Source organism: Carex rostrata, chromosome 14 (assembly GCF_964058835.1).
Source record: "Carex rostrata chromosome 14, lpCarRost1.2, whole genome shotgun sequence".
NCBI classification, from domain to species: Eukaryota; Viridiplantae; Streptophyta; class Magnoliopsida; order Poales; family Cyperaceae; genus Carex; species Carex rostrata.
Genome location: NC_135931.1, coordinates 7,225,227 through 7,239,027, shown reverse-complemented (window position 1 = coordinate 7,239,027; position 13,801 = coordinate 7,225,227). Strand labels below are relative to the sequence as shown.

Genomic DNA, 13,801 nt, shown 5'->3' with positions numbered 1-13,801 from the left:
TTTCAATCTAAACATGGTGCAAATTTGGTAATTAGGCATGGTACAAATTAAACAAGGTACATATTTGGTTAATATATATAATTCTATTAGAGTACCCGTTAAACGATGTTTAATTATCCCCTCCGAAGGCGAGTGGGCTCCAATCCCCATCGCATATATCTAGGTTGATTTTAGTTACTATTCTAAAATAAGTGTTCTTTCATCTTTATTCAAGCAAGAATATTTGGTCTAGAACAAATGGTGTTCAATGTTTGTTAATTTTTGTAAATCAACAAATATGCGTGGACGTGCATGCATTTTAACAGGCCGAGCCACAGAGTTATTTTTTTTTTCCTGCAATTTATGTGAAAGTTTGAATTAATTCCCAAGCTTGACGTGTATGATAGGACTGTATAATTAAAGGCAGTAAGAATTTCAAATCCACGATTTCTTACATCCGAATTTCAAACCCACGATGAAAGAATCTCTCATTCGAATTTCAAATTCACGATCTCTTATATGGAGGATGTCTTCAACCACCACTAGATTAAAGACTGATTTTTGATTTCGATCTATTTGATTTATGATGCATTTCATGTGGGTTTGTACCGGTGTGAATGAAGCTTTTGATGAAGTTTCAAAATGAGAATGGATAGTGGTACGACTACAAGAAAGCGCTGATACAGCTAGAATAAATGTAGTGGTGATTTTACAAGAAGCAAGAAGACAATTTTAAGCCAATATTAAATAATAGTTGCCAAGGATTTGTTATGGCTAGAAATTCTTCTTTATTAAAATAATTAATTAATTTACAAAAAAATCAATTAATTGTCATGTTTATATTAATTATAGTCGTTGCCAGTTACTACATCGTGCCAATCACAAGATCACAAGATATATTCCTGAAATTAGCTGATTCTTGGAGCTTTGGAATTCTCTAGAATTTTTTTTTTTTTTGGATGAAGCCCTTAGGTAGATATCATTCACATTAAAACGTTTTACATAACCTAGCTGTTACAATGCATCCTTATGCAAAGACAGTCCAGAAAACAAAGAGGAAAATATAGCTACAAGCTAGGTTTGTAAAAACATCTCCCTATGCTATGTCTGGGAACAGGGGGTAAGTGCTTCCAGTGAAGGCGAATTAGTCGATTCGCGCCCGATTTGACAGTAGGTGGGCCGTTTGATTTTCAGGAACTGCTGCTTGAACTTTGGAGCCCTCTTGATGCTGAGCAAATAGCTCTCTTCATGACCCTGGCATGGTCAGTGGCGTAGGCAGGATTTTCATCAGGGGTAGGCAAAATTAATTATTATTATTTTATTTAAATTATTAAATAATTTTCATTGGAAGTGGAATCAGTAATTGACCATGAATTAAAATTGAGAAAATCAGTATAAATCAACCGAATTAGATCGAACACTCGATTTTTTTGAAAAATTATTAAGATACAAAATTAATCTGAAATATTGAAGTATTAAATTTTACTTTGCATTATAGTTCACAAGACTCTTCTATTAAAATTCAATCCATTTTGAATAGTTAAACCTAATAAAAATAATTTAATGCATTACATTAAATTTTAGTATATTACTTTATAAAACATTTTATTTTATTCCTTTAAAAAAAAATGTTTACTGTAGTTCCACTATCATATCATTCTTAATCACCTGCCTCTTGTCGGTATTTTTCAAAATTGATTGATGAAAGACTACTAAATTTGTAACGACGACTCAACCAATTTTACTAATCGAGAGCTTTGACTCAGTAAGGAGTAGACAAAACTCAAATCCAGAGATAGACAAAACTCAAATCCAGAAATAGACAAAACCTAAATCCAAACTAACTATATACAAACTTGACACCGTATTCCAAAATCCAGGGGTAGGCGACTGCCTACCCCTGGAATAAGCTAGCTCCGCCACTGGGCATGGTGCATATGGAAGGCTAGATGCAATGAAATCTTCCAACAAATAAAATGCTCTCCAATGGAATCGAACAAAGCTGCCTTTAGATTCAGACTCAACCAGGATATGGGAGCAATCTTACATCCACAGAGATATCCAACAAATAAGCATGTTGTTGCACCTGAACAACGGCTTGAGGGAGACATTATACTGACACATATCAGATAGGGGTGTCAATGGGTACGGTACGGGTCGGGTGGAGACATTTTCATACCCATACCCATTAAAATTGGCTTTATCCATACCTTACTCATACCCATTAAAAATTGATCTTACCCTACCCTACCCTTACCCGTTAATATTATCGGGTAACGAAACGGTAGCGGGTGAATAACGGATAATACTAGTATAATAATTAATTTTATTATATTTTACAAATTAAACATCAAAAACTCATTCATTTCACATATACATAATTGCATTTCTAATAAAAAAAATTAAAAAAATGTACAATCAATTCCAACTAAATTATTTTTTATAAAGAATAAAAATTTAAAAACACGAATATACATTTAAGTGGGTTGGAAATTGAATTGAATATACATTTAAGTGGGTTGTAAATTGAATTGAATATATATTTATATTTTATAATTACCCTATAGGGTAACGGGTACGAAATAGTCATTACCCATACCCTTACCCATTTATTTAACGAAAAAAAAATTCTTACCCATACCCATACCCATACCCATACCCAATAAGCTAACAAAAAAAAAATCTTACCCATACCGGCCTTATCGAATACGATACGGGTCGGGTAAATGGCTAAAAAGGTACCATTGACACCCCTAATATCAGAACTGGATTGGATGATCCATTAAAGCTTCGGATCAAGTAAACCGGATTGGTGGATAATCTGTTCAATGGCTGATTTTTTAAAACACATATATTTATGTAACTTGTTATCAAAAAACTAAAATAGAAGTTTAACATTCTGATAACAAAATAAATACAAGTAGATATAAATTTTTATATTATGTATATTTTATTCTTTTAGAATATTTAAAACATTCAATGTGTTATGTAATTATGTTATCTGTAAATTTCATAACACAACAAAAATCACTAATTTGTTCCATATATTTGTGTCTTTGTCACGTGATAACGTGGACAAGACAAAAGGTTTTGGAAATAAAAATATAAAAAGAAGAAGAAGAGGAAGGTTGGGAGATAATTTCACTGACCAGAGAGGACAGGATAATTTCTCTATAAAAATCGGACTTTGTTGAGATAAAGACGGTCAGTCTGGGCCTCTGGGGCAGCGCTTCACAGACGAGATGAAATCCGAGCCCTTAAAATGGACGGCTCAAGATTGTGTCCAGATTTATTAGGGTACTCAAAGAGTCAGAGATATGATCTCCCCGTCTCCCGACAGACCCGTCTTCTTTTCTCCTTAATTAACAAACATACATACCTTCACGCTAATACGCTATCCCCCAAATCTCTTCCGATCACATCCTTTGTGGATTTGCATTCGAATAATCGAATCGGTAAAGGAAAAAAAAACAAATCTGAAGAATCTGTCAGTCACAAACAAAGGAAGGAAGAATCGAATCGGCGTTACTCGGTCGGACGGTAAGTCTCTTCCGATTCAAGGGTTCTTCCGCTCAAAACGCTTTTGCCCAGTCGGGTCTGGAAAATCGCCCAATAATTGGATCGGATCGCGGGCTGCCGATAGGTACATTTTCCAAACCACGGTTGCAACGCAACAATGGACTGACTATTGCTTGCTATGGTAGAAGGTCCTAAGTTAGGTGGTTGCTTCACACTTTCACAGACAATAGAATTGTGGTGGGTTTTTTTTTTTTTTTTTTTTTTTTTTTTTTTTTTTTTTTGGGGGGGGGGGGGGGGGGGGGGGGGGTGTACTGTCAACCCCCACGCGTAATAATGGCTACCATTTGAGGTTATTGAGCTCGAAGATTCAGATCTGCTCCTCGGTACTCTCTCAATAAAGAACATTAGGCACATACCAACAGTTATCGTCTTTTTTTCAGTTTAGGACATAAAATAAGTGTTTTTGTCATAAACCCCAAAATTTATTTTCAATTTAGCTGATTTTATAATTATTTAGAGTCCTTTCTTCAAAATGATAGAGAATTTTGCACGTACTGATCTCAACTTTTAAGTTTCTGCCAACGGAACTTTCTAAAGATGAAGGTTATTTATACTGTAAATTACTCCAGAAACCAATGATTTTTCATTCTTCTTTTATAATACTATTCATAGTTCTTGGGCTATATGAATTTTCCTCACCATTATGTATTGATCTGGTTCTCTGGGTCTGCTTCCATGTTGGGAAAAAAGGAAAAGGGAAGGGAAGTGAATGAGAGGATTAAGTCTGTTATCCTCCAAATTGGGAGGAAACAGACTTTTGAAGAATTTAATAGAGTGATTCTCCCCATTTCATCATTCAGCTCCAATTTTATTTGAAATGAAAACTCAGAAGCAAGATTAACATGCTTTATGTTCAGCAGATTGCTGTATTTGCCATACAGGGTTTCAGATTACTCGTTGATTTTTATGTTTCACTTTGCTTTTGTTATAACCAACCTCCAAAAAGAGCATAAACAGATTCTATGAATGGCTTAATTGAGACTTAACGGCAACAGTTTGTGAAATAAAGATTAGTAATATTGTTTGCATGATTAAGGTCATTCAGTGCCACTTTTGGGCCAAATTTAACTGTCTTAATGATATCTAAGCAAGTAGTTAACGTGGTTATGTTTTATAGCGAGCCAGTAATCTTCTATTTTAACCTCTCTCACTTTTGTATATTACATCATAGCTGCTGCTGCTAACACCTGAGGAAAACTAGATAAACAAAGATGGCGATGGCAGACGAACCGCTATATCCAATCGCTGTGCTAATAGACGAGCTGAAGAATGAGGATATCCAACTGCGCCTCAACTCGATCCGCCGCCTATCAACCATTGCACGTGCACTTGGTGAGGAGCGCACCCGCAAGGAGCTCATACCGTTCCTCAGTGAAAATAATGATGATGAGGATGAGGTGCTTCTCGCCATGGCCGAGGAGCTTGGGGTCTTCATCCCTTATGTTGGGGGTGTTGACCATGCACACGTTTTGTTGCCCCCGCTCGAGACCCTGTGCACCGTTGAGGAGACGTGCGTGAGGGACAAGGCAGTAGAGTCACTTTGCCGGATAGGTGCACAGATGAAGGAGAGCGATGTTGTTGATTGGTTTGTGCCTGTTGTCAAGGTGAGATGTTTGTCATGATAACTCTTGATTTGGAATAGTTTGGTTTATACGATGTTAGAAGTTTTGAGTGTGACATTTATTTAGTCAACTTGATGTCTGTTGCTTAGCAATTTCATTAAAAGGCGCATACAAAAATAAAACACATAAAGATACTTATCAGTTGCATGGATTTTTCTAGCATTTCTATCTACAATTGTGGTAAAGACCTGTTCTTGAGCATTTTTGTTTGCTCTTGTATTTACAATCTGTTAGCTGTTAATCTGCAATTATTTGGATAGATGAATTCGGAAACATTTTTCATTTATTGCCTAAGGTAAAAATTTGATTATTTGCGTCGATTTTTTAAATTCATCTATGGAACCCAGAGTATGTTCGGTAAAAATAAAAATAAAATAAAAAGTGTCAATGTTTTGGCAGTGTTCAGAACTGAGGTGTGCACAATAACCTGGCTCCCTTAAGAAGTTGTATTATTTCACTTTTAGCATGGTTTTAAAATTCCTTCTAAATCTATACGTCTTTATTCTTTCAGAGGCTAGCAGCCGGGGAATGGTTTACAGCAAGGGTGTCATCATGTGGCCTTTTCCACATAGCCTATCCAAGTGCACCAGAGCAGTTGAAGGCTGAGCTTAGAACCATCTATGGCCAGCTTTGCCAAGATGATATGCCTATGGTCAGGAGGGCTGCAGCATCCAACCTTGGCAAATTTGCAGCCACAGTCGAACCAACTTATCTTAAGACAGAAATTATGTCCATTTTTGATGATCTCACCCAGGATGGTACGTCAGTTTGAAATCACATCCTGTTGTTCTGTTCCTTTTTTCTGTTAAAGCGGTGATGCGATGCTAACTCTTGACTTGTTGAATGTCAAATTTCTAGCATATGAGCAACTAGATTAGTCAAAGTTCCATTTCTTATGTAGATCAGTCAAAAATTTGTTTCTTATATGAGAAGGTCAATAGAAAGCTATGCTGTGATCCTCTTAGCCTACTAGTGAAGCCCTCAGATATCTTTCATAACCTCAATAGATCGGTCATCTACTGTTTCACCAGGCAATACATGCCAATTGCAAACCTTTATTGCTTCATTCCTAGAGTTTTTGTTGGTTTTGAATTTAGGTTTTAGTCTTTTAGATGAAAAAATAATTGAATAACACCAATGCTGCTGTTATACTATCTATGTGTGTGTAGACCAAGATTCGGTGCGGTTGTTGGCTGTAGAGGGATGTGCGGCACTTGGGAAGTTACTTGAGCCACAGGATTGTGTGGCCCACATTCTTCCTGTTATTGTCAGTTTTGCTCAGGTTAGGGAAAAAAATACTTTTCTCCTAGATTTCTTTTTGTTAGTCTATATGTATCTTATCTGAAATACCCTCCAGCTTTCAAAATCCAAGCTACGCAGTATAGTTTTGAAGTAACACGGTGCAGCATATACATATAATCATCTGAACATGTGGTGATGATTGGTTGACAGGATAAATCATGGCGTGTGCGATACATGGTTGCAAACCAACTCTATGAGCTTTGTGAGGCTGTGGGTCCGGAACCTACCAGGTAGTTTCTTATATTTATTTCAAGAAGTACTTATGATCAATGATTAGGCAACCATCTACCATTCTGAGTTCTGATTTAAACTTTATTTTGTAGAATTTGTCCAAAGCTAAGCCAAACAGTTATCATTGATTTTTCTTGCTTGGAATGTTGAATCTTTTGTTTGATTTTGAAGGAATGAGCTCGTACCTGCTTATGTGCGCCTTCTTCGTGATAATGAGGCAGAGGTCCGCATTGCTGCTGCAGGAAAGGTTACAAAGTTCTGTCGCATTCTCAGTCCGCAACTTGCCATCCAACACATCCTTCCCTGTGTCAAGGTATCTTTCTGATCAATTGCTGCTTTGTGAATATTTTATTGTTCCAATCTAGATATTATGAATCTTGTATCTGATGATATAGATCAACTGCTAATACCCGGCTAGCTGCTTGCTAATACCTTATTAGATACATTGCAGTACCTGCTAATAGATGAACAATCATACTTGCTTTATTAGAAAGATTTTGGCCATTTAACATGTTAAGCATTAAATTTCAAGTAGGACAAATTTGCTAACTTTTTTCCGATTTGATGTGGTTTAATGGAAATTTCAGGAGCTTTCTACTGATTCCTCTCAGCACGTTCGTTCAGCCTTGGCTTCTGTTATAATGGGAATGGCTCCTGTCTTAGGCAAGGTACAGGAAAAAAAAAATCAAAAGTATATGTGCAAGTGTTGATGAATTTGAATACTGAATCTTCCTGACATTAAGATTTTAAATTATCATAACTATATCTTTTGTTCTAGGATGCTACTATTGAGCAACTTCTCCCTATATTCCTCTCATTGCTGAAGGATGAGTTCCCTGATGTTCGCCTCAATATTATAAGCAAGCTCGATCAAGTCAACCAGGTCTTTTTCATTTCATGAAATGCAGCAAGACTTCTTATACCAGAAAACATATTGAAGTGTTTTTCCTGTTTTGTGTTAAAAAACTACTTCCATCTCACCTTTTGAACTATTGCTTCAGGTAATTGGGATAGATTTATTGTCTCAATCTCTTCTCCCAGCAATAGTGGAGCTGGCAGAGGACAGGCACTGGAGGGTGCGTCTGGCCATCATAGAGTATATACCACTCTTGGCTAGCCAGCTTGGCGTTGGCTTTTTTGATGACAAATTGGGGGCTCTTTGCATGCAGTGGCTTGAAGATAAGGTTAGCCAATTCTGTTTCCTTTTGACAACCTTTTTTAAACCATTTCAATTCCAAATTAAGTAGTAGCTCTGAAAATGATATGTTTTGAGGCCCTTCTGCAGTCTGTATTGGGGATTGCAATACAATATGTAAAAATTGCACCAGTGGTACTTTATATATAGGGGTTGGGGCAGGGTTGAGTACTTGTTTCTTATCTCTGTGTTTATTTTTCACATGCCCATTGCACAAGTAATTTTTTTCGTTCCTAGTTTGTGTTTGTTTGGCCTGTTTGTGTATGTAACTGGTCATCTTATGTTCTTGAACTGTATCATTGCAGAATATTCATTTTTCTTGATCAATAGAGAAATAGCATACAGTTTATTTAGCCTTGTTTCATTTTTTTAACTATCAGGTGTACTCAATTAGAGATGCAGCGGCAAACAACTTGAAGCGCCTTGCGGAAGAGTTTGGTCCTGAGTGGGCAATGCAGCACATTGTTCCTCAGGTATTTGCTCTATTTGTTTTCATTTTTAGATCCAAAATTGTGGAATATTCATTGGTTATGCAAAACTGAACCTGCCTGATATAGAAGTATATATTTCCAAAGAAAGTAACCTGCCATCTATTAGTTTCTTTAGAAGTAAAAACTGAGTGGGTCAGGAATAAGAAACCATATAGAAGTACAACCTGAAGGTTGCTAGGTTAAAAATTAACTTAAGCTGTCTCCATTCTATTTTAACGTTGTAAACTTATTAAATTGTAGTAATTAAATGCAATAAGAAACAATATGTTGTCCTTTCCTTTCTAAATTTGATAAGCAATTTAAATATTTTACTTCACTTCTTGCAGGTGTTGGAGAAGATAAACAATCCGCACTACTTATACCGCATGACCATACTTCAAGCAATTTCCCTCCTTGCCCCTGTAATGGGTGCTGAAATTACCTCCCAAAAGCTACTCCCAGTTGTCATCACTTCCTCCAAAGACAGGTCAGATTTTGCCCTCCCTTGCTTGTATGGTGCCAGACTTGGTACGGTTCACTGTTTCAAATGAGCAAACAATCCCCACTTTAGCCTGAAAAACCCGCAGTCATGAAATGAGACCTCATAATGATAAGCTGGCCCCAACTAATGACAAACACTTGGTCCATAATTTATCTGGATTCTGCATCCAACTACTTATGGTGCTCTATTGCTACATGCCGTTTAAGAGCAGCAATGTAAAGCAGTTTTCTTACAAGGGGAACAGTGACTAAGATAAAATTTACATGCCTTTAATAAAAAGTGTTGCAATGTTAGTTATCTAATAAAAAGTGTTGCAATGTTTTTTTTTTTTTTTTGATGATAAAAATAATGTTTTACTTATCTTACCGTGTCTATTAATATTATCAGGGTGCCAAACATAAAGTTCAACGTTGCAAAGGTTTTGCAAGCTCTGATTCCCATACTTGACAGCTCGGTAAGAAAAGAGGCCCCTTTTTACCATCGGACCAAATTAACTCCATTGAATCATCATTGGTGACAGAGATAACATGTTTAATTTGATGATACAGGACGTAGAGAAAATAGTTAAGCCATGCCTAGTTGAGCTGAGCGAGGACCCGGATGTCGACGTACGGGACTATGCTAGCCAGGCCCTTCAGTCTTGTGATCAAGTCATGATGTCTAGCTAGACAATTTTCGAATTGAAATTTAACTTGGGGAGGTTGGATCTAGATTTCTTTGGTTTCTACATTTTTGCTTTGCTGACATATGTGCTGTACTGTACCATGGTTTTCTTTATTCATAGCTTTATTGAACATCAGGGCAACTCTTGTTATTCTAATATCTATGGTTTTATTTACTTTCTGTGTTCTGTTCCTCTTTTTATATAGGTTGTTATTATGTTAATTTATGTTCATTTTACAGTTGGGGTTGTTTTGAACAGAAATCATGTATCTAGGATTTTTGTTCAGTGTGATAAACTTTATTGTGCTTCTGATGTGTATTGCATTAGTTTTACTATAAATAACTCTTCAGACCGGACAACTTTGATGAACTTTAATGCCGGGCACAGGTTAAAAATTCATGGGTCAATTTCCTATTTACCCTTGAAAACTTGTTCAGTTTTCTATTTACCATTGTTGTAGACTTGTAGTGATTTGCCATCACAGTTTTGGTCTGACACATTCATTTGCATTAGTTTATTCATAGTTATAAGCCTCTGTTTTGGTCAGATGATTGGAATAAATAATTGATGAGAGTAGCTTTATTATATTAAAAAAAAGAGAGGAATATCTAGCCTGTTGATGAATTAATTGCCCTACTCGTTTAAAATTCAAGACGGTGAATACTGGTTGCTGTTTTCATTTTGCTCATGCCATCATAACCAAAAAAATTCACCTGTCCAAAAAATATATATTTTTAAAAAAGTTAGAAAAGTAACAAAAGAAACATATTTAAAAAAAAAAAAAAGGTTGGACCAGAGGTACACTTGCATACCCTGCACCTTACTCCACCCTTGGATAGAGCCACTTTTAAGTGAGACTAAACACTAGCTTCCTCGGAACATATGGTATTAAGAGTGGGGGCTGATAATCAAATTAGGTTTGATGCCCGATCAAAGCCATCTGATCTATATGAAAATTTTTATGCACTTGATCCACACAAATATTAAAATTATTTGCACAAAATTTAATACAGAGAACAACTTGCTCTGATAAACATCAGACCGTTTTTGATCTGATACTCATCAGGCAGCCCGCGATTCCCAGATATCAGCTGGAGCAGCTGATATCTGCATACACACACTCGTTGCTCCACCTCACCCGCCTCCCCCAAATCTGCCTTTTGTTAACAATGATTTCCAATTGGCCTATGGATTTTATAAATTTAATCCGCACGGTACATCTATGAATCTCCGAGTATTGGTTACAACTACATAAAGGGATTTATTTCATTCGTATTTTTAAATTCATGGTGCCGTTAGTTGCGAACTACTATTGTACCATGGCGATGACTGATGAGAACATTGGATTGGGAGTACTACAATTCTTTTTGTTATCCTCATTGATCTTAATCTGAATTATATAATTTCTAGAAGGTTTGGACCAACTTGATTAATTAATCATTCCTGTACATTGCAGCTTATCTTCTTCTTTTTTATTTCTCAACTCGTGTCCTATTCAGTGCAAGATCGGATAAATCTTAGTTTACATTTGACAACAAAGAGTAGATAAATTATTAGAGAAGAAAGCCTCCTCTGATCGCAATCTCCTTTATGATGTGTATGTATTTAAAAAATGTGTTTTTTTTTTTTTTTTATCTAGCAACACATCTCAAAAAGAAACTCGATGTACCAACGAACCTGGTTACCTAGCATATCTTTTGTTTATAATAACCACTTCAACTAATTATGATTTATTTAAGTTGTTTATGTGAGGTGCTTTGGGTACTAATAAAAATGTCCATAGTCGAATATATGTCTACTTTAATGCACCTAAGGGCCAGGTAAGGTTCATCTATATTTTTAATCAGATTTACAGTAATGATATTATGATTCTTTCAATCTTTGGTCAAATATTATCATTTAAAAAATCACTCAACTCATACTTTTTTAAGACAGTTGGATTATACAGATTTCATGTTTTAATTATTGGAGAAATTCAAAATAAATAATAATTATTAAAAAAAATACAAACATAACATACTCTTAAGAAACAATCATAAATAAAGTTATTGACAAAACTCTAAAAAGATTTAGCCATATTGATATATCTGATGTAACATATTCGATTTACACAACAACACAATTCAATCGAGTATTATTTGTATTATAATAAAAAAAAAGTATTTTAAACAAAAATAAAAGATAAATAAATTCAATGATGCATCTGCAAAATTTGTTTTCATAATTATGTTGATACATGTTTAGGTTGAGTTTAACGAACTTATTTTTTAAATCATAATTAACACTAATTTGGCAGATTAACTAAAATCCAGTATGTATCTAATGAACTAATCAAAATATGTTCGGATAGATTGGTCAGATTAGACCCTATCTGCACTCAATCTATGATTTTAAAAAAATGAGTCATTTCATTATCACAATAAACTATGGCGCCAAATTGGCATATTTTACGAGTTCTTTGTTATTAAAATTGGACGGTTCGAATCAAATTTTGAAAGTTTCATCGCTAAGAGTGACAATCACAAGTGTTTTATTATAATTAAATCGACCGGACTCACAGCTATTATTAAAGATGCATCTGTTGTCATCACAGCTATTATTAAGGAAGCAGCTAACAGTCCCCCAACTCCAGTCCCCCAAAAATCTCCGGAGATTTTCAACTAATTCTGTAAACATCAATACTAAATCCTGTAAATTAATTCAACAAATTCTGTAAACATAAAAACGCGTGAAAGCTGTTAAAAACGCGTGAAAGCGGTTAAAAACGCGTGACAGCTGTTGAAAACGCGTGACAGCTGTCGAAAACGTGTGACAGCTGTTGGGGACCACCTTCTGTGAACATACACATAATATCCTGTAAACATACACATATAATTCTGTAAACATACATAGTGTACTTAAAATTATAGCAGTTGAAATATCCTGTAAACATATACATATTATCCTATAGACATACACATATTATCCTATAAACATACACATATAATTTTGTAAACATACATAGTGTACTTAAAATTATAGCAGTTGAAATTATGGCAGTTGTGGCAGTTAAAAACGTGTCAGAACTAAGTTAAAAAGAGAAGGCTTTTATACACGGAGATTTTTGAGGAACTGTAGCCCGGGGGACATTACCTTTTCTCTTACTTTAAAATGTTTATTTTGTTTATATGCATCATCTTCACTGTAATGTTTAGACTACCACTCTAAGCAGCAAAAGGTGATCCTCGAACTGAAGATTTTTACTGGAGAATCGAACTAGACAATTTCGTAGAGGTGCTACTTTTACCCGATTACCCAGATCCGATCCGGAACCGAACCGGATCTGACCCAGAACCGACCCGGATCCGATTAATTTGGATAGGGTATGGTTTAAAAAATATAACCGATTAAATTATGGGTATGGGTACAAAATTAATAATTTAATATCCGACCCGGATCCGAACCGGAACCGATACTGTAATGGGTAGGATATGGGTATCATTTAATTATCCGACCCATAACCGGACCCGACCCGATACCCGTATAAATACCCGATAAAATATATATTAATAACTCTGCATCAAGTTTTTGTGTTAGATAATATATTTCAGCTGAGCTATAATTTGATAAAACTTAACCAAATTTATGCTACTGTTTTACACTACCCTTTAATTACATCCTTAACTAGCCCTTTAATTATGCCCTTTAATTTTTGTTCTATATTATACACATGTGACACATGACACATGATTATCAAATTTATTCTTCCATAACCAGCTTATTTTATACCTTTTTTCTTCTATTACATTCAATTCATAGATTTATTTGAATTATAGAAAAGGAAATCATCATCTCTAATATTTTACTTTCTAAAAATTATATCTCCTCCATCCTCCTGAATTCAAAAGCTATTAATAAAAAACTGAATTCAATATTTTTTGTTACACCATGAGTACTCCAAACAACCAACAACCAATTAATAATTTAGAGTTATTATTTTTATTTTGCTATGTAGCATGATATATTTTATTATTTATAAACATGATTAATAGTATAATTTTTATTTTGCAGTAGTTTTTAATTTATATTGTAATGATTTATTATATGAGGTGTTTAAGAAATTATAATTATATTTAAATGTAAATAATTTCTCGAATACTTTGGAGTTGTGACCTATATCCGCTCTGGATCCGGAACCGCCCCGTATCCGAACCGGACCCGATAATCCACAAACAAGTTACGGGTATCTATCTACCCGGAACCGAAAGACTGGACCCG

General features: G+C 35.1%; 1 protein-coding gene across 2 annotated transcripts; it reads left to right on the top strand.

Moving 5' to 3' along the window:
• Positions 1–3,369: 3,369 nt before the first annotated feature.
• LOC144565221 (uncharacterized) lies at positions 3,370–9,851 on the top strand. Of its 2 annotated transcripts, none has more exons than XM_078314912.1 (13): positions 3,370–3,519; positions 4,730–5,162; positions 5,692–5,938; positions 6,350–6,462; positions 6,633–6,712; positions 6,885–7,026; positions 7,301–7,381; positions 7,492–7,596; positions 7,715–7,897; positions 8,289–8,381; positions 8,726–8,865; positions 9,268–9,334; positions 9,429–9,851. In XM_078314912.1, exons 2-13 carry the CDS (start codon positions 4,770–4,772, stop codon positions 9,546–9,548), a joined length of 1,764 nt encoding a protein of 587 aa, XP_078171038.1. In that variant the 5' UTR covers positions 3,370–3,519; positions 4,730–4,769; the 3' UTR covers positions 9,549–9,851. The 2 variants fall into 2 exon arrangements, with proteins under 2 accessions (XP_078171038.1, XP_078171037.1); XM_078314911.1 differs by having other exon boundaries at positions 3,476–3,622.
• Positions 9,852–13,801: the final 3,950 nt, after the last annotated feature.